Source organism: Helobdella robusta (genome assembly GCF_000326865.2).
Source record: "Helobdella robusta unplaced genomic scaffold HELROscaffold_43, whole genome shotgun sequence".
In the NCBI taxonomy this organism is placed as follows: domain Eukaryota; kingdom Metazoa; phylum Annelida; class Clitellata; order Rhynchobdellida; family Glossiphoniidae; genus Helobdella; species Helobdella robusta.
This window is the reverse complement of record NW_008705028.1, coordinates 851511-873549: the sequence shown is the minus strand read 5'-3', so window position 1 is coordinate 873549 and position 22039 is coordinate 851511. Positions and strand designations below refer to the sequence as shown.

Sequence of the window (22039 nt, the reverse complement as noted above, 5' to 3'; positions counted from 1 at the left end):
ACAGGCACAAAGAGAAAACGCTCTCAAGAAAGTTATATGGCCAAAGGTCGAAACGAACATTCCTATAATGCCAGTCAAAAATATTCTAAAGAAATAAATGCGACAAGTTGTCGAAACGCTCAATCATTTAATTACAACGAAAGAACTTCCTATAAACAGCAAGTTCCAAACGAAACGACAATACATGAAAAACGTGAAAGCAAAAAAAGAAAACGTGATGAGAATGACAGTCCATACGATACTCATCACACAAAAGTTACAAACTTCCTCAACAGATCCCCCAGTAAATCCAAATCGGAAGAGTCCTCGGATGACGCTGTAAGTCAAAATAACCGCATGAGCGAGGACATAAAATCACTCAGCGATATTGAAAAAGAACATGCTGAATATTTGAAAATAGAAATTGAGGAATTCGAAAAAAGGCAACCTCACATTACGAAATCTTTCCAAGAAGTAGAAGAAGTAGAGGAATTTTCCATTTACTACGATGGGGCTGCTATTGAATGGGGTATTTATGAACTTTTAAAGGAGACTGAATCATTGTAACTCGTTCATGTTTAGTCCTAGGCTGGTGTGGCTCAGATAGTTCAACCCATTCAAAACAGCGCTGCAAAACTGGATATTGGGCTTGGTAGAACTGATCAGTGAAAAAAGTCAAACAGATACTGAAGAGGCACTGTTTCACTGAAGCATTTTTTATGGATGAATAATAATTAATCTTTTTTCGTTCATATTTTACATGCATAATTTTTTATGATTTTATCTGTTTATTAGTTTTTAAAATAATTAACGTTTTAATTTCATTTACATATTTCTATGATGTAATTGTTTTTATCTGTGATAAACTTTTACTATATCTAATGATTTTTAGTTTTTCATTATCACACAGATGACTATATTTTAGTGAGAAAGTCAAATTTTGTTTACTCGTTAATATTTCTAATTCATCCTTTTTCTCTTTTTTGAAATGGTGAAAGATTGCATTATTTTGTTTTATAGACCAGAATAAAAAAATAAAGTCGAGATTAATGTTGAAAAACCATGTCTTAATATCGTCGTCGAATGAAGAAAAAACACAATTTTAACACACACGCACACGCGCATAGTTTTAATCACTACTATCAGTACCAATAGAAGTAATAATAGTAGTCGTGGTAGTTGTAGTAGCAGCAGTAGTGGTAGTAATAGCAGAGGCTGCAACAACAGTAGTAAAGCTTTAAGGTTAAAAAGGTTAATGGTCAATTATACTCTCCCAAAGTTCAAATGATTCAACATAGCGCACAAACATCGTAAATGAATACATGATAAACGACGCGTCATACACGAAGCTTGTGATGCTCGGAGATCTTTTTGTCATATTCGAACCCGGTAACTGCGAAAGAGCACCAAGCGAATTTAACCATTAGACCATCCCGCCGCAGTTGAAATTCTGCGATATTAAAAAGTGAATATTAACCAATTGGTAGCGGGTTTATTTTTCAGTGAATTTAAAATTAAAACAACGGAGCTGATTCTATTAAGATCTTCCAACTAGATCTATTACAAATTTTTTAGAGGTTATTACGTTAATTATTTTTATCAACCTAATTGCATAAACTTCACGTTAAAAATTTTATCTGCTAATAAAAACTTCACTTAAACATCCTTACAAGTTAATTACATTTTACATTCTAACATACATAAGTACATTAATTTTGCGATATTACAAAAAATGTTAATTGGTTAATTACAAAAATTATGTTTGTGTTAGATTTCTATTATCCAATCAATCAGGACTTGTTATTTAATGAATTTTTTAATCACTCTTTAATGAATTACGTAACTTTATTATAAGATAAAACCTCAGAAGTGATGACAACTTACTGACTTTATTATCAGATAAAACATTAAAGTGATAAAGGTTAGATCGTGACTTTTTGAACGATATTGGTATAATTAGGCAATCTCATTAATATTGATACAATTATGTATTCTCACTAATTAACCATCAGAAGACATAGACCTAAATAAACTTTGCGTGTCAAACAACATCATAAGACATCGAGCCAAATAAACTTTGCGTGTCAAACAACGTGTCACACAAAGTAAATTTTGCGTGACATTTCAACAAAAAGCTCTTTATTCATCTTGAACCAGAAAGGTATATAAGAAAAGATTGAAGATGAATTTTTGAAAAGTTTAATTTTTATTCAGCCTTGCGTAACTAAGAATTATCACTGTAACCTATAAATTTTGCCAGAGATTTTTAACATCGACTAACATCGTAGCTTAGAAAATTTTCCAGTAGCCTACAGATTGTGACAGTGATTTACTATTTTAACGAACATTATACAAAATAATATAGCTCATCATGTATTCCGACAGCGCCAGATATAACAATAGCTATGATAGAAGAAGATCCAGATCAAGGAATGGAAGACTTCCTCGTTACGATTCCTCCTCCAGCGACGATGAATGCAACAGAAGACGATCAAGAAGTCCCTACTGTGACCGCTGTGACTTTGATTATGAGGGAAAAAAATCTAGATTTCGAGCCAGGGAAAGGAGTGTTCATTGTTATCAATCTCGGCCCAGTGAACGTCAAAGAGAAGACGACCGGGCTGATTATTACCATTCATCTGGAGATAGAAATCGACACGATTCTCGAGGAAGATATGCGAAAAGTTCTCGTGACGAAAAGTACTCTAATTACTATCAAAGAACTTCTTACAAACAAGGCACAAAGAGAAAACGCTCTCAAGAAAGTTATATGGCCAAAGGTCGAAACGAACATTCCTATAATGCCAGTCAAAAATATTCTAAAGAAATAAATGCGACAAGTTGTCGAAACGCTCAATCATTTAATTACAACGAAAGAACTTCCTATAAACAGCAAGTTCCAAACGAAACGACAATACGTGAAAAACGTGAAAGCAAAAAAAGAAAACGTGATGAGAATGACAGTCCATACGATACTCATCACACAAAAGTTACAAACTTCCTCAACAGATCCCCCAGTAAATCCAAATCGGAAGAGTCCTCGGATGACGCTGTAAGTCAAAATAACCGCATGAGCGAGGACATAAAATCACTCAGCGATATTGAAAAAGAACATGCTGAATATTTGAAAATAGAAATTGAGGAATTCAAAAAAAGGCAACCACACATTACGAAGTTATTCCAAGAAGTAGAAGAAGTGGGGGAATTTGCCATTTTTTACGATGGGGCTGCTATTGAATGGGGTATTTATGAACTTTTAAAGGGGACTGAATCATTGTAACTCGTTCATGTTTGGTCCTAGGCTGGTGTGGCTCAGATAGTTCAACCCATTCAAAACGGTGCTGCAAAACTGGATGTTGGGCTTGGTAGAACTGATCAGTGAAAAAAGTCAAACAGATACTGAAGAGGCACTGTTTCACTGAAGCATTTTTTATGGATGAATAATAATTAATCTTTTTTCGTTCATATTTTACATGCATAATTTTTTATGGTTTTATTATTTTTTAAAATAATTCACGTTATGATTTAATTTACATATTTCAATGATATAATTGTTTTTATCTGTTATATTTAATGATTTTTAGATTTTCATTATCACTCCGATGACTATTTTAGTGAGAAAGTCACATTTTGTTTACTCGTTAATATTTCTAATTCATCCTTTTTCTCTTTTTTGAAATGGTGAAATATTGAATTGTAATTTTGTTTTCTAGACCAGAATAAAAAAATAAAGTCGAGATTAATGTTGAAAAACCATGTCATAAAATCGTCGTCGAATGAATAAAAAACATAACATCATTTAAACACCCCCACACGTACATACACACACGCACGCACACACCACACACACACAGGTACGTGATGATTTTCTCACCGCAAACTTCAAAAATGAAGCCTAGGTCGGCGTTGGTTAGCGTCTGCTTCATCTGGCTGATACCTCTACTGATTTTCGTACCCTGGGTTGATGTGTACATTGAGAAGATCCACACGATAAGTTAGTTAGCTGGTTGGTTGTTTGTCTGATTGACTGGTAATTCATATAGTTGATATTCTTCCTAATCGCAGATTGACAAAATTCAAACTATAAGTTAGTGATTTGGTTGGTCGCTTGTGTGGTTAGTTGTTTAATTGGTTGGTTGATTGATTTATTGATTGATTGATATGTTCTGTTAGTTATTGTACATTTTCGAAATAATTCATTGTTGCAGATATTAGTCGATTTGGTGGTGTATCAATACTTTGTACAACTTTGGCAGCCCAATTCATCAGCCTTTGAAGACGTGTTTCCTGCTTCTGAGATATGCCAAACATTAATAAAATGAAATAATAAAGTTTGGACAATATCAAACAACGCGCCAGATTCCCAGCCAGATCGACTGATAAAAACTGTCTGATATGGTGTATTTGCTTGATATAATAATTGCACGCTTCAATAATAGATGTAGTATGATTTGAAAAAGTTAGTTTCTTGTCAAGAACAACACCGATTGTCTTTAAAGTGTCACATACAGGGATATCACTATTACCAATCCTGATTGATGTCAGATCTAGTAACTAGTTGGTTGTGTGGAATAAGTCTAATGTGATGACCTCTGTTTTATTTGAGTTGAATTGAAAATTATTGAGAAGAAACCACCTCTCCATGGCAGCAATGCACGTAGAGATGGCATTCACGTTTGATGAATTATCGTTATTCAATTAGATGAAAAGTTGTGTATCATCAGTATATTGATGGTAGGATACGTTGAATCTGTTGATAATCTCGTAAAACATATAATAAGCAATTTATTAATTATGCCATTTGCGTGATTTTGTGAATAAGAATATTGTTGAGTGAGACAAGATGACGAAGAAGGAGAAGACCAGTTCTTACGAGAGAAAGTTTTGCTGCAGAACATGCTCAATAAAATATCTGCAGTAGAGAAAAAAAGATCAACCTTAGCCCAGGCAAATTGGACAACAAAACAGCGAAAGATTGGCTCTGGGAGGTTGTGGTTCACTTGTTTTACAAAGTTTTTGTCCAGTAAGTTTTTAAAAATATTTAGGTATATCGTAAAATGATTTTGCCTTGAAGCTAAAAGTCTCTAATGATTTATCAATTTTGCTTTCATCACGAGGTTGAATGATGCCTTCCAGTATGCATATCAATCTGATTTCAAACTTCCAACTTCCTACGTCGGGCCCATCTAGTTTGATGATGTCGTGAACCAGGTACCTTGGCATCGTCGAGTCACCCACGCGGTCAAGCACCATTTTTCCGTTCAATTAAATGCTTGGTAGATCAGTGGCGTAACGAGGGGGGCAGAGGAGGACAGTTGTCCCCGGGCGCAGGGCTGGGGGGGCACAATATCAGTGACCAAAATATCAGTGACCAAAAAGATTTTTTTATTATTATTTTGCTTTACCTAGCAATTTCTGTGTCTGTCCTTTAGAACAGGTCAGTCACAATGCAGTTAAAAGCTTGTATAGATTATGCTCTATAGTCTATAGTATAGTATCTTTGTGGTATAGCTGCATTGGGTTAGTCAGTATAGCTGCCTACAAATACCTGCTATTACCAGTGATGGGCATAGTTTAATTAAATAGTTGCAAACTAATAGTTTAACTACTTTTTTTTAGTTTCCTTCCTAGTTTAACTAAAAAAAAATAGTTTAGTTAAAACGATAGTTTAACTAAAATATTTTAGTTGCTAACAAAATAGTTTAACTAAAATATTTTAGATAAATATCTTTTATCCATGTCTTGACTTATGGTTTTTGAATATTAATTTTAATTTGTAAAAAGTTAAGCTTTCCATATTTTTAAAGCAAAGTACATTCAATGTTTTTGGTTTTTACCAATGTTTCGGACTGTTTGATGTCTTGTTTCCTCTCTGTGTTGAAGGTTGACACTGATGGTTGGTTAGTTGTTTAATCTTTAAAATTTGTTGCTGTTTTGTTAAAAATATTTTAATAAATACATTTATGTAATTGTCTATATTCAATTAAGTTGGTTTTAAACACTAAATAATTTATTTGGCCTAAATTTTATGATGACAAGTTATGTTAGTTAATGATTTTATTTTTAGCGCATTTTTGAAATGCAGCTTAATACTTCACTTTGAAAAGACATGTTTTGAATAGTTTGTTATGTTAGTATTAATGCCACTTCAGATTATGTCTGTAAAAAGTAAATATAAAAATAGTTGCAAAATAGTTGGAAAAAGTTTAACTACTTTTTTTTAGTTTAGTTAACTACTTTTTGAAAAAGTTTATAACTATTAATTTAACTACTTGTTTTTAGTTGAAAAATAGTTATAGTTTAATTAAAAATATTTAGTTAGTTGCCCATCACTGCCCATCCCCTCCATATAAACGCCACTGGGCATTCACAGTAAACTGCTCAGGAATAAAATTAAGAAACTTGTATTAAAATTTACTAGAAAATTTAATTATTGTTAATTATATAAATAACTATTTATTAATATTGTGTATCCTATATAAAAGTTTTTCTTAATCCCAGATATGTTTGGAAAAAGGCCTAGTGGAGCTCAGCGAAGAAAAAGAAAGGCAAATGAAACAAGAGAAGCTAGTAAGTCCAGCAAACTCCTGGATTGTTTTTTGAAGAAGGCAAAGTCAACACCAGGAGAAAACCAACAGCCTCAGGATACTGATGTTGATGAATTCAATGATCAACCAAATGTACAGCAGAATCAGCAAAACATAGAGAACAGTAGCAGTTTATCAACTTCATCTAACTCTGAAGTAGAAGAAGAAAATGATATCATTTCTCATAGACCAAATCCAATTCCAGCTGTGCTTATGTTTGGGGATGTTGGCTATTTGGATTTCGATCAAACGTCACAATTTCCTATAATTTCTCAACAGCTCTGCACAGAAATGGTATCTCGAGGCTCTAATGTATTTCAAAATAATAATGGTCCATTTGCTAAGAAAGACGGCCGTTCTATGACGAAGCCATGGTTCAAGCGGAGACTTGCCAATGGAAAGGGAGATGAGGTGAATCGGGTCTGGCTAGTTTATTCACCATTGAATGAAGCAGTGTATTGTTTTTGCTGCTTGTTATTTCCCTCATCAAGTGCAAATAATAAATCATCTTTTGAATTATCTAATGGATTCAGCAAGTGGAGGAAGCCAGAGAAACTAGCGGCTCACGAGAACAATCCTTTCCACCGGAAATCATTTAATGCATGGAAAGAAGCAGAGCGCAGATTGATTCAAGGGAAAACAATCGATGCATCTCTTGAAGCTGAAATTCAGTCAGAGGTTGCACGATGGCGAGATGTTTTGAAGCGAATACTAAATTGTATAAAATTCTTGGCCACTCAAAACTTGGCATTGCGTGGACATATTGAGAAACTTGATGCCACAGGAGACAAAAATGTAGGAAACTTTTTGTCTGTTCTTCAACTTCTAGCTCAGTATGACCCAATTTTGCAGTCACACTTTGACCATGCTAGAAAGAATCCAGGATCTGTTACATATTTATCTCCAGAAATTCAGAATGAGTTCATCAGCATTCTTGCTTCGAATGTGAGAAATCAATTGCTGATTAACATCAGAAAAAAATAAATACTACGGGATTTTGTTTGATTCAACTCCTGACTTGGCACACAGGGAGCAAATGTCTGAAGTTATCAGGTATGTTGACATAAATTTTGATAAGAGGGAGGTTGTAATAAAAGAGTCATTTCTTGGCTACATCGAAATTCATGGAAAAGATGCAGCCTCGATTGAAGATGTTATCGTAAAAAGATTGGAATCTGACAACATCCCGTTACAAAATTGTAGATCTCAATGCTATGACAATGCAGCTGTTATGTCGGGGCATTTATCTGGAGTTCAGCAAAGAATTTGCACAAAAAATAACAAGGCATTGTTTGTGAATTGTGACAATCACAGCTTAAACTTGTCAGGGGTGCATGCTGCATGTCAAGATCCAATTGTAGTTACTTTTTTTGGCACCATTGAAAAAATTTATTTATTCTTTTCAAGATCAACCCATCGATGGGAAAAACTTAAAGAAGCAGTGACCATCACAGTCAAACGTGAATCAGAAACACGATGGAGTGCTAGAGCAGTATGTGTTAAAGCAATTCATGATGGACTTGATAACATAGTCAGTCTACTGGAAAAAATGTCTGAAGATACAACTGAAACACAAGAAACTAGAGGCGATGCTGTAATTCTGCTACAAAATATTCTTAGTTTCAACTTCTTAGTTTTCCTTCCTTTCTGGCATGACATACTCAAAAAAATTGACCGTGTTCAGAAAAGACTTCAAGATCCAACAATGAATTTCCATGAAGCGTCTTTGGATATTGAATCTCTGCACATGGATATTACAAGAATTCGTGAAGACATATGCAATGATTCAGTGCTAAAAGCAAAGGAAAAATGTGAGCTATGGGGTGTGGCTATAGAAAGTAGAATCAGGCGACGGAGAAGGATGCCTGGAGAACTTGCCCGAGATGCAGGACTTTCGGCAGAAGAAGAAATTGTTCGTATCATGAAGAGTATTTTAGATCGACTCGAACAGGAGATGACAACAAGGTTTACTCGTCTCAAAGATCTGAACTTCAAATTCGGATTCTTACTTGATGTAGACAAACTTTTGAATGACAAAGATCTTAACAGTCTCCGTCAGCATTGTATTGACTTTGGAAATTTTTATGACTCGGATGTTGAAGGAATTGAGTTATTAAATGAAATATGTGACTGCAGAATGCTCCTTGAGACCCGCCAGGATACTGCACCAAAGACTCCTACAGAACTCTTGTCATTCATTATTAGTTACGGAGAAGATGTTTTTCCAAATTTGCGTGTTGCTCTACAAATCCTTCTTACTATAGCTGTCTCGATTGCCAGCTGTGAGCGATCCTTCAGTAAATTAAAAATAATTCTTTCCTATCTTCGAGCATCCATGGGACAAGATAAACTCAGCGATCTGGCCCTAATGAGTGTGGAGAGGGAAGTTCTTGAACAGATTGATTTTGATGATATAATTAACCAGTTTGCTGCAGTAAAAGCAAGAAAAATAAATTTTCTTTAAAATTCTGCTCATTTCCTAACCACAATTTCTAGACAATACTTAGCTGTTGTTTTGTTTTTAAATTTAATAATTTTTATTTCACACTTCTGACTCAGCGAACAATAAAAATACAGAATTATAAAAACTACTTGAAAGAATCTAATTATATACATCAATTATAATCATTTTTTTAATCATAATCATTTTTTTGCCAAATAAATGATTAAATGATAATCATTAATATTTTGTATTACAATATTATAGTTAAGAACTGAGAAAGAATAATACAATTATGGTGTAAGGTGCAATATGCATATAGAAACATGAATACACTGAAATGCATTGTAGTAGGCTACACTCCGTGACGCCTACTTCAAATACTGAGTACGACAGTTCTATATTATATAGTTTGACAGATTTTATGTAGGGGGCGCAGAAGACCCTAGCTACGCCACTGGACTGAATCATTGAAACTCGTTCATGTTTGGTCCTAGGCTGGTGTGGCTCAGATAGTTCAACCCATTCAAAACAGCGCTGCAAAACTGGATGTTGGGCTTGGTAGAACTGATCAGTGAAAAAAGTCAAACAGATACTGAAGTTTCACTGGTTCACTAAAGCATTTTTACGAGAGAATTATAATTAGTCTTTTTTTCGTTCATATTTTACATGCATAATTTTTTATGATTTTATCTGTTTATTAGTTTTTAAAATAATTAACGTTTTAATTTTATTTACATATTTCTATGATGTAATTGTTTTTATCTGTGATGAACTTTTATTATATCTAATGATTTTTAGTTTTTCATTATCACACAGATGACTATATTTTAGTGAGAAAGTCACATTTTGTTTACTCGTTAATATTTCTAATTCATCCTTTTTCTCTTTTTTGAAATGGTGAAAGATTGCATTATTTTGTTTTATAGACCAGAATAAAAAAATAAAGTCGAGATTAATGTTGAAAAACCATGTCTTAATATCGTCGTCGAATGAAAAAAAACACGTCGAATGAGTTTTAACACACACACACGCGCACGCACACTACAATCACTACTATCAGTACCAATAGAAGTAATAATAGTAGTCGTGGTAGTTGTAGTAGCAGCAGTAGTGGTATTAATAGCAGAAGCTGCAACAACAGTAGTAAAGCTTTAAGGTTAAAAAGGTTAATGGTCAATTATACTCTCCCAAAGTTCAAAGGATTCAACATAGCGCACAAACATCGTAAATGAATACATGATAAACGACGCGTCATACATGAAGCTTATGATACTCGGAGATCTTTTTGTCATATTCGAACCCGGTAACTGCGAAAGAGCACCAAGCGACCTTAACCATTAGACCATCCCGCCGCAATTGAAATCAGCGATATTAAAAAGTGAATATTAACCAATTGATAGCGGGTTTATTTTTCAGTGAATTTAAAATTAATACAACGGAGCTGATTCTATTTAGATCTTCCAACTAGATCTATTACAAATTTTTTAGAGGTTATTACGTTAATTATTTTTATCAACCTAATTGCATAAACTTCACGTTAAAAATTTTATCTGATAATAAAAACTTCACTTCAACATCCTTACAAGTTAATTACATTTTACATTCTAACATACATATGTACATTAATTTTGCGATATTACAAAAAATGTTAATTGGTTAATTACAAAAACTATGTTTGTGTTAGATTTCTATTATCCAATCAATTAGGACTTGTTATTTAATGAATTTTTTAATCACTCTTTAATGAATTACGTAACTTTATTATAAGATAAAACCTCAGAAGTGATGACAACTTACTGACTTTATTATCAGATAAAACATTAAAGTGATAAAGGTTAGATCGTGACTTTTTGAACGATATTGGTATAATTAGGCATTCTCATTAATATTGATACAATTATGTATTCTCACTAATTAACCATCAGAAGACATAGACCTAAATAAACTTTGCGTGTCAAACAACATCATAAGACATCGAGCCAAATAAACTTTGCGTGTCAAACAACGTGTCACACAAAGTTAACTTTGCGTGACATTTCAACAAAAAGCTCTTTATTCATCTTGAACCAGAAAGTATATAAGAAATGATTGAAGATGAATTTTTAAAAAGTTTAACTTCCATTCAGCCTTGCGTAACTAAGAATTATCATTGTAACCTATAAATTTTGCCAGAGATTTTTAACATCGACTAACATCGTAGCTTAGAAAATTTTCCAGTAGCCTACAGATTGTGACAGTGATTTACTATTTTAACGAACATTATATAAAATAATATAGCTCATCATGTATTCCGACAGCGCCAGATATAACAATAGCTATGATAGAAGAAGATCCAGATCAAGGAATGGAAGACTTCCTCGTTACGATTCCTCCTCCAGCGACGATGAATGCAACAGAAGACGATCAAAAAGTCCCTACTGTGACCGCAGTGACTTTGATTATGAGGGTAAAAAATCTAAATTTCGAGCCAGGGAAAGGAGTGTTCATTGTTATCAATCTCGTCCCAGTGAACGTCAAAGAGAAGACGACCGGGCTGATTATTACCATTCATCTGGAGATAGAAATCGACACGATTCTCGAGGAAGATATGCGAAAAGTTCTCGTGACGAAAAGTACTCTAATTACTATCAAAGAACTTCTTACAAACAAGGCACAAAGAGAAAACGCTCTCAAGAAAGTTATATGGCCAAAGGTCGAAACGAACATTCCTATAATGCCAGTCAAAAATATTCTAAAGAAATAAATGCGACAAGTTGTCGAAACGCTCAATCATTTAATTACAACGAAAGAACTTCCTATAAACAGCAAGTTCCATACGAAACGACAATACATGAAAAACGTGAAAGCAAAAAAAAAAACGTGATGTAAATGACAGTCCATACCATACTCATCACACAAAAGTTACAAACTTCCTCAACAGATCCCCCAGTAAATCCAAATCGGAAGAGTCCTCGGAAGACGCTGTAAGTCAAAATAACCGCATGAGCGAGGACATAAAAACACTCAGCGATATTGAAAAAGAACATGCTGAATATTTGAAAAAAGAAATTGAGGAATTCGAAAAAAGGCAACCACACATTACGAAATCTTTCCAAGAAGTAGAAGAAGTGGAGGAATTTGCCATTTACTACGATGGGGCTGCTATTGAATGGGGTATTTATGAACTTTTAAAGGGGACTGAATCATTGTAACACGTTCATGTTTGGTCCTAGGCTGGTGTGGTTCAGATAGTTCAACCCATTCAAAACGGCACTGCAAAACTGGATGTTGGGCTTGGTAGAACTGATCAGTGAAAAAAGTCAAACAGATACTGAAGAGGCACTGTTTCACTGAAGCATTTTTTATGGATGAATAATAATTAATCTTTTTTCGTTCACATTTTACATGCATAATTTTTTATGATTTTATCTGTTTATTAGTTTTTAAAATAATTAACGTTTTAATTTCATTTACATATTTCTATGATGTAATTGTTTTTATCTGTGATAAACTTTTACTATATCTAATGATTTTTAGTTTTTCATTATCACACAGATGACTATATTTTAGTAAGAAAGTCAAATTTTGTTTAACGCTCTCAAGAAAGTTATATGGCCAAAGGTCGAAACGAACATTCCTATAATGCCAGTCAAAAATATTCTAAAGAAATAAATGCGACAAGTTGTCGAAACGCTCAATCATTTAATTACAACGAAAGAACTTCCTATAAACAGCAAGTTCCATACGAAACGACAATACATGAAAAACGTGAAGAAGTGGAGGAATTTGCCATTTACTACGATGGGGCTGCTATTGAATGGGGTATTTATGAACTTTTAAAGGGGACTGAATCATTGTAACTCGTTCATGTTTGGTCCTAGGCTGGTGTGGTTCAGATAGTTCAACCCATTCAAAACGGCGCTGCAAAACTGGATGTTGGGCTTGGTAGAACTGATCAGTGAAAAAAGTCAAACAGATACTGAAGAGGCACTGTTTCACTGAAGCATTTTTTATGGATGAATAATAATTAATCTTTTTTCGTTCATATTTTACATGCATAATTTTTTATGGTTTTATTATTTTTTAAAATAATTCACGTTATGATTTAATTTACATATTTCTATGATATAATTGTTTTTATCTGTTATATTTAATGATTTTTAGTTTTTCATTATCACTCCGATGACTATATTTTAGTGAGAAAGTCACATTTTGTTTACTCGTTAATATTTCTAATTCATCCTTTTTCTCTTTTTTGAAATGGTGAAATATTGAATTGTAATTTTGTTTTCTAGACCAGAATAAAAAAATAAAGTCGAGATTAATGTTGAAAAACCATGTCTTAAAATCGTCGTCGAATGAATAAAAAACATAACATCATTTAAATACCCTCACACGTACATACACACACGCATGCACACACCCCATACACACAGGTACGCGATGATTTTCTCACCGCAAACTTCAAAAATGAAGCCTAGGTCGGCGTTGGTTTGCGTCTGCTTCATCTGGCTGATACCTCTACTGATTTTCGTACCCTGGGTTGATGTGTACATTGAGAAAATCCACACGATAAGTTAGTTAGCTGGTTGGTTGTTTGTCTGATTGACTAGTAATTCATATAGTTGATATTCTTCCTAATCTCAGATTGACAAAATTCAAACTATAAGTTAGTGATTTGGTTGGTCGCTTGTGTGGTTAGTTGTTTAATTGGTTGGTTGATTGATTTATTGATTGATTGATATGTTCTGTTAGTTATTGTACATTTTCGAAATAATTCATTGTTGCAGATATTAGTCGATTTGGTGGTGTATCAATACTTTGTACAACTCTGGCAGCCCAATTCATCAGCCTTTGGAGACGTGTTTTCTGCTTCTGAGATATGCCAAACATCAATGAATTGAAATAATAAAGTTTGGACAATATCAAACAACGCGCCAGATTCCCAGCCAGATCGACTGATAAAAACTGTCTGATATGGTGTATTTGCTTGATATAATAATTGCACGCTTCAATAATAGATGTAGTATAATTTGAAAAAGTTAGTTTCTTGTCAAGAACAACACCGATTGTCTTTAAAGTGTCACATACAGGGATATCACTATTACCAATCCTGATTGATGTCAGATCTAGTAACTGGTTGGTTGTGTGGAATAAGTCTAATGTGATGACCTCTGTTTTATTTGAGTTGAATTGAAAATTATTGAGAAGAAACCACCTCTCCATGGCAGCAATGCACGTAGAGATGGCATTCACGTTTGATGAATTATCGTTATTCAATTAGATGAAAAGTTGTGTATCATCAGTATATTGATGGTAGGATACGTTGAATCTGTTGATAATCTCGTAAAACATATAATAAGCAATTTATTAATTATGCCATTTGCGTGATTTTGTGAATAAGAATATTGTTGAGTGAGACAAGATGACGAAGAAGGAGAAGACCAGTTCTTACGAGAGAAAGTTTTGCTGCAGAACATGCTCAATAAAATATCTGCAGTAGAGAAAAAAAGATCAACCTTAGCCCAGGCAAATTGGACAACAAAACAGCGAAAGATTGGCTCTGGGAGATTGTGGTTCACTTGTTTTACAAAGTTTTCGTCCAGTAAGTTTTTAAAAATATTTAAGTATATCGTAAAATGATTTTGCCTTGAAGCTAAAAGTCTCTAATGATTTATCAATTTTGCTTTCATCACGAGGTTGAATGATGCCTTCCACTATGCGTATCAATCTGGTTTCAAACTTCCAACTTCCTACGTCGGGCCCATCTAGTTTGATGATGTCGTGAACCAGGTACCTTGGCATCGTCGAGTCACCCACGCGGTCAAGCACCATTTTCCCGTTCAATTAAATGTTTGGTAGATCGACATTTATCTTTTTTTTTGAAACGTTAATTTCTGTACATTTTTGAAAATTTATTATTCTCTCCCACTATGAACACGTTGTCTCTGTTTGCAAAAATCATCAAGTACTTGACACCATTAGATAACCAGGAGACTTTATATGGCCTTCCAGTAGGGAAGATTATGTTCTTTTGATCCATGCTTGTTGGATACTCTCCCGCAAAGAATCATTTATCAGTCTTGCACATGCATCTGATTATCTCTAGCACTCTTAATATTTTGTTGTCCCCGTAACTTTGATTAACACGAACCGCATCTTTAGATTTGTTGAAAAATGGAATCGATTATTAATACTTTCATTTCCTCTTTATAACTTTAACGTGAAATAGAAGAAACTTTGAATAAAAAATTGTTCTGTTATTTAACTAACGTTTGTTAAAATTAACTTCGTCCGAACATAATAGTAAAATTGACTTTCTCGTTTTTCATTTGGTGCCGTTCAGCTATCGAAATTTGAAATTTTTTAGAAACTGAAAAAATGAAAATAATAATAAAAATAAATATCATTTATAAAGCGCCAATGCAAATGACTGATGCGCTCTCGGAACTAAGAAATAAATAATTGACCATGGGAGTATAAGTTCAGTAGCAATGACAATAATAAAATTAATAATTAATAATAATAACAATTTACCGTGGTAATAATGGTAATATGAGTTCCATAGCATTAAAAAATTTCAATAGAAATATTCTAATTAAAAGGTTTATTAGAAGCAACATATAAAAACTATTGTCAATTCAGAGCAAGATTAAAATGATAAGTTTGTAAATTAGATTTAAATCCACAAAGGGGGGGAGGTTTGGTAGGTCGAAATTCGGCTCTTTTCTTTTTTGTATATTTTTGTATATTTCTGTATATTTTTGAAAATTTATTAATCTCTTCCCCCATGAACACGTTGTCTCTGTTTTCAATGAACATCAAGTACTTCTCTCTCACATGCATCTTATTATCTCTCGCACTCTTAATATTTCTTTGTCCGCCTTCACTTTGACTACACATTTTATTTTCCCATCCATGAACGAACAATCTTTTGTATATTGGTTGTCGCTTTTGCAATGGTTGCCTGCAGCAACTTCTGATTCAGTGCACCAGGATGTTAGCGCAGGAAATTTTACAATGTGTTAGATCTCACCGAATTTCTTGCAGATTTCATACAGGTAATCTTGCTTTTATTTTCCTGGTGGTCGTGCGTCACGAAATGTGTTCAGTATCATCGCCACAGTCAAAGATACCATTCTGATTAAGTGTGATACAATAAGCAAACGCGATCTATTGTAACCATATGAACAGTATGTCATTTTAAACTGTTGAATTTGTTTTCAAAATTGTATGAAATCAATTTTTCTATAATTCTGCAAGGCGAATATGAGAATTTTAAAAACTAGGCATCTGGGGACTGATATATTAAGATTTTGTTATATTTGTTTTATTAGACCAGTTCACCCCAGTTCACCAACAGATAACTGTAAAAAATTAAATTTTAATTATTGTTAACATTTTAATTATTTTTTGAATGAAATAATTTTAATAACAAAATAAAAACAGCGATTGTACCTGATAGTTCGAATTGTTTGAAATTTCAGATTTTTAGAATATTTCACCAAAGTGTTGAACATTAACTTTGCACGTTGGTACAGCGAAGTATTTTTTACAACATAATAAAACTTACATGATATTATTAATTAATATTACCTTGTAAAAGTTCTTCTTTGTTTCTCATGGTATGTAAGTGAGCCGAAGAATTGTTTTCATTTGGCATTGTCTTTTCAATTTAATAAGAGATCAGGAGTTAAGTTTTTCGTGAACAACATCGCAGATACCTTCGGTTTTTAAAACGGTTCCAACATATACCTTTATAATGGAGAATGAGGATATAGGCAAGATCATAAAATTAACATCGGCAAAGATGTTCAAATTATATAGAAACGATGAAGAAGGAGAAGACCAGTTCTTACGAGAGAAAGTTTTGCTGCTGAACATGCTCAATAAAATATCCGCAGTAGAGAGAAAAGATCAACCATAGCCCAGTTGATACAACAAATAATACAACAAAACAGCGAAAGATTGGCTCTGGGAGGTCGTGTAACTTCGATTAACACGAACAGCATCTTCAGATTTGTTGAAAACTCAATTAAAGATTAATTTCTATGAGTTATAACAAGGAAATGATTTATCATGGAATATATTATTAATATTTTCATATCCTTTCTATAATTTTAACGTGAAATAAAAGAAACTTTGAAAAAAAATTGTTTCGTTATTTAACTGCCGTTTGTTAAAATTAACTTCATCCGATCATCGTAATAAAAACGACTTTCTCGTTTTTCGTTTGGTGCGGCTCGTAAAACTGGATTTTAAAAATGAAATTAATAAAGTTTCTAATTATAATAGTATTAGTAAATGTTTTAATATTAATAGTAGTAGTAATAGTTGTAGTAGCAGTAGTTTAGCAGGAATAGTAGCTGTAGTAGTAGTAGTAGTAACAGTAGTAGCGGTAGTAGCAATAGTAGTAGTAGTAATAGTAATAGTATAAGTAATAGTAGCAAAAACAGTAATTGAAGAAAAATGAATGACATAAAGAAGAAATAATTTTATTGTATTAAAAAAATTGTATAATTTAAAAATAAATATTTATTGAAACTTTTAAAAGTTGACCAACTCGTCTCATTTTTTCGCAGAGTCCAATGTGATCCAGAATGGTTCGTGGAACGCTCAGGAAGCTCACCTGACAACGAATGGAAACTTGCAAACCTAATCTAGCTCGGACACCTCTCCCAATGCAACAATGCAACTCAATAAACGTGCTTTTAAGAGCCGTTAAATATTTTGGAGTTATTCTCCCAACATTTGACTTTTTGGTTTAATTGGCAGTTTGAAAAAAACACACTATTTTTAAAGTTGAAAATTTTATTTTTTAGTGTTTGATATTTAAGAAACAGACGTTTGAATTCAAATTTCAAAAAAGAACTTTGAATGGGACTTTAGTTCCTCCGTTGTCAATTGTCAAAGTTTGAAATAATCTGTTTGGTCATCTCACCAAAAAAATTGTTTTAAAATAAATTCAGTTTAAACTGATATTTTCATTCAAAATATCAAAATAATTTTTTTGTAAATAATTTGGAAATGATAAGTGTGGAATCTATTAACAACCATTTCTACTTCCAACACAGTGAACCAGCTGAAACAAAAGATATATTGTTATATTGCTAGCTCTTCACTGTTCTACGTTGATTACTGAACGAACAACATAGTTTATTCTCGGGGAAATTCTTTCTTTTTCTGTAAACTCGATCGCTCAACGTTAAATAATTTGATATTGTTCGTGGACATAAAATATTGAGAAATTACTTTAATTAACAACTTACGTGTGTTGAATATTAGTTAGTTTTAAAAATGTTGTCAAGTTTAATAATCGAAATCGAACAGGAAACGACTCCCCATTATTGTTTATATTATTTTATTGTTCAAAATTATAACAAACTTTTCGTTGTAAAATTGAATAACGCTAATAATAAATAATCTAAAGATTATCGAAGAGGGTGTTTAAATGTGTTTAAGTGTGTTGAGTCTTAAAAGTGTTTAAGAGATAACCTAACTCGTGTGCTAGCCTATTATATACCAGGAAACCTTGCTTCCTAGCTTCCTACGTCTTAACTCATTCTTATTATACAAAGTATAATATGCCCTGATTAATTATACTTTATATTATTTCATATTAAGCTGCTTTTTGTCTGTAAATTTGTTGTCTCGTCGTGAAATATAATAAGGTAAATTAACAAAATGATGCTTCAAAATTGAATATTGCAAATGATAGACGATAGCTACAAATACAATTTATAAAATTTTAGAAATATTTTTCAATAAAAAAATGTATTCAAGATTATGTTAATTCATTAATTAAATTATTGACAAAATGCTGCTAATTTTGTTAATTTGTGCAATGGTGGGAGCCATAGAAAGCCAAACAAGTGGCAGGTTATTCCACAAGACCTATAGCTATTTGGCAGTTAGTGGAAAGAGAGCGTGCAGTGTTCGAAATTTCAGATTTTAGAATATTTCACCAAAGTATTGAATATTTACTTTGCAAAGTATTTTTTTACAACATAATAAAACTCTATTTGATAATATTAATTAATATTACCTTGTAAAATTTCTTCTTTGTTTCTCATGGTATATAAGTAAGCCGGGGAATTGTTTCGAGCAATTCATTTGGCATCGTCTTTTCAATTTAATAAGAGATCAGGAGTTAACTTTTCCGTGAATAACATCGCAGGTACATTCGGTTTTCAAAACTGTTCCAACTTATATTTTTACAATGGAGAATGAAGATATAGGCAAGATCATAAAATTAACATCGGCAAAGATGTTCAAATTATATAGAAATGACGAAGAAGGAGAAGACCAGTTCTTACGAGAGAAAGTTTTGCTGCAGAACATGCTTAATAAAATATCCGCAGTAGAGAAAAGAAGATCAACCTTAGCCCAGGCAAATCAGGCAACAAAACGGCGAAAGATTGGCTCTGGGAGGTTGTGTAACTTCGATTAACACGGACAACATCTTCAGATTTTTTGTAAACTCAATTAAAGATTAATAGAGAATGAGTTATCATGGAATCGATTATATATATATAGTCTAATCGTGAATGATATAAAAGATTTTGTTGTTATATTTTTATTTTAAATGAGACCAGTTTTTCAACAGATTGCGATATATTCTGCAAAAAATTGAATATCAATCATTGTTACAGTTAATTTTTTTGAATAAAATTTTTAATTTTAATAAAAAAAAATAAAACCAGCGATTGTACTTGATCGGGCAAAGTGTTCGTATTTTTTTCAACCAATGTTTTGATTATTAATTTTTTCCGTTGGTGCAGGATAATAAAACCCACTTTGGTTTATATAAGTTTTTCTTCCTATCATGTTTGTTTCCCATGGTATATAAGTAAACCGAGGACTTGTTTCGATCAAAAACCTTTGGCATCATTATGTTAAGCAGAATAAACAAACCATGCATCGTTTGAATTTGGATAATATTTCTATTTATCGCAAACTTCCAAGTATTTCAGTGTGGATACAATGTCTTTTTCTGAGGTGGAATCAGTTTATGAACCTAAGACAAACGCTAGTGAAATTTGCCGAACGAAAATTTTGTAACAATTCTTAATTGTGTAAAATTGAGTCATCCAGCACATAATCAGCTGGTTTTCAACTATGCTGGTGGATTGATTGAAAAAGTTTCGGCGTTTGATAGCACGCTACAAAAAGTAATTTGGTATAGTTGTATATGTGTTTTTGGGTCGATTTTTCCTTATTCACAAATTAACATTTTTAACATTAACTAAAATTCTCGTTCTTTATTTTTCAAACCCAATCTGTTTGTTTTTTAATTTCCTGAAGTTTAAATAAATTTTTTACTGCTTAATGAAGGGTTTTGAGGGTCAAAAATATTATCAAAATGTAAAAGATTTCTAGCTTTTAATTTGAAGAAATTGCTGAGTAACACAATAATTTCAAGAGTTAGTCGAAAACAAAAAATTACTTTTTAGGCAACTTCTATTCCCATTACTTCCTCCGTGTTTTCTCCCACACTCATCATTCTGCTCAACTGTAGAATGTTTATAAAATCGAATTCAGTACTTGATTTCAAACTAGCGGATAAAAAACACATCAAATAATTTAAGGATGAACAATTAGAACTTTAATGAGCACCATTTGTTTATTTACTTAAATAGAAAAATTGTGCAGATGGACGGAGAGTAATAACTTCTGATGTTAAAATATATCTTTTGGTCAAGAAATGACTTCCAGCGGATATTTTCTCTAGTCACTAGTCTTTCACTTTGGTACTGTCTAGATAGGTTTAATGCAATTTTGCTCTTGCTTGATGCTGGCGCACGAGTTGTGAATAAATTTCAACGAATCCAAGATGTTGCCACGGGATTGGTCATTGGTCTCAGATGACGTAATCGCATCGTCTTGGAAAGTCTCTACGTGTTGTCGATGAGGGAACGAATAAGATTTAAGATGGCGACTTTGTCTCATTGTTGTGTACATGGTGATGATCCAAATTGTTTGAAGAAGGTGTTTGCAAGAGAACTGAAGTTGATGTGTTAAATTTCGTCAGCAATGATGATAATTCCAAGAACTCGAACAAAACTGGGTGACAGATGTGTGCAGGTTGCTCTGCCAAAAATATAGAACGATCTTCCAACAACAATGAAGCAGATTGGGTCATTAAATAAATTCAGGCGAGAGTTAAAAAGTTATTGGTTCAGCAAAGCATTTAATCATAATTAAATCCTCTTTGTGCGACTGCTAAAGTGCAGTGGCGATTTGGCTTAGTTTGTTTTGTTCTGTTTACAGTATAACAGCTATAATTAACAAAGTACAAAAATGAAACAAGTTTATTATTTTTAGTAATAAACAACTAATTTCAACGTTAACTAAATATAAAACAAAAATATACATAATATTAATATTTACATTTTTTGTGTTCATATTTGTTTTGAGATGTTTTTTTTATTTTAGGTAAACTTAAATATTTACATTCACTGCCCAAACAAAAAGTAAAAGTACGAACGTAAGCGGGAAATAGATTTACATATGTACATTGAAGAGAGCAGACAAGCAACAACACCGGCACGTCATTTGCCTGCCTTCTTTATCTTGTGAACAGTTTTCAAATGTCTGTTGACGTTGGTGGACTGACTGAAGGCACGAGCACAGAGCGGGCAGGTATAAGGTTTTAAACCCGAGTGAACTCGCTGATGTTTGGTGAGAGCAGAAGAGTCCTTGAAGGCATTGTTGCACTGGACACAAACGTATGGTCGCTGGTTGCTGTGCTTCCTCATGTGGCTTATAAAAGAAACTCTGTGGCGGAAGACTCGACTGCAGTCGGAGCATTTAAAGAAACGTTTTGTTGAGGTTGTTGACGCTGCTGATCTTTCATTTTTTGATGCCTCTGAAGATGAAGATGATGCCTCTTCTGAAGATAATGGTTGTGGTGCTGTTGAAGTTTCTGTTGCCGTTAGTTCGCTTAAAATCGTTGATTTGTTTGCGCTTAAGTTGGTGTCTGAGCAGTTGATGTGAGAAGGCACATGAAAGAAGTATGAGGACGTTAAACAGGGATAGTCATGCAACTTGT

General features: G+C 33.0%; 4 protein-coding genes across 4 annotated transcripts in view; 3 read left to right on the top strand and 1 right to left on the bottom strand.

The window, feature by feature from the left end:
• HELRODRAFT_177586 (hypothetical protein) overlaps positions 1-4255 on the top strand; it is a gene marked incomplete at both ends in the record, with an annotated part of 6620 nt that extends 2365 nt beyond the window's left edge. Inside the window, 5 exons of the mRNA XM_009025749.1 lie at positions 160-508; positions 2365-2759; positions 2873-3153; positions 3834-3973; positions 4188-4255. Of these exons, the coding sequence (XP_009023997.1) occupies positions 160-508; positions 2365-2759; positions 2873-3153; positions 3834-3973; positions 4188-4255 (1233 nt within the window). The remainder of the gene's footprint in view (positions 1-159; positions 509-2364; positions 2760-2872; positions 3154-3833; positions 3974-4187) is intronic.
• A 4526-nt stretch (positions 4256-8781) lies between these two features.
• Positions 8782-9024, top strand: HELRODRAFT_153392 (hypothetical protein; the record flags this gene model as incomplete). The annotated part of the gene is made up of 1 exon (XM_009025748.1): positions 8782-9024. A coding segment is annotated over one exon (243 nt), but the record flags the coding sequence as incomplete, so codon positions are not given.
• A 2268-nt stretch (positions 9025-11292) lies between these two features.
• HELRODRAFT_177584 (hypothetical protein) lies at positions 11293-12200 on the top strand (the record flags this gene model as incomplete). The annotated part of the gene is made up of 2 exons (XM_009025747.1): positions 11293-11873; positions 11930-12200. 2 exons carry the CDS (start codon positions 11293-11295, stop codon positions 12198-12200), a joined length of 852 nt encoding a protein of 283 aa, XP_009023995.1.
• A 9369-nt stretch (positions 12201-21569) lies between these two features.
• Positions 21570-21803, bottom strand: HELRODRAFT_144887 (hypothetical protein; the record flags this gene model as incomplete). The annotated part of the gene is made up of 1 exon (XM_009025746.1): positions 21570-21803. A coding segment is annotated over one exon (234 nt), but the record flags the coding sequence as incomplete, so codon positions are not given.
• Positions 21804-22039: the final 236 nt, after the last annotated feature.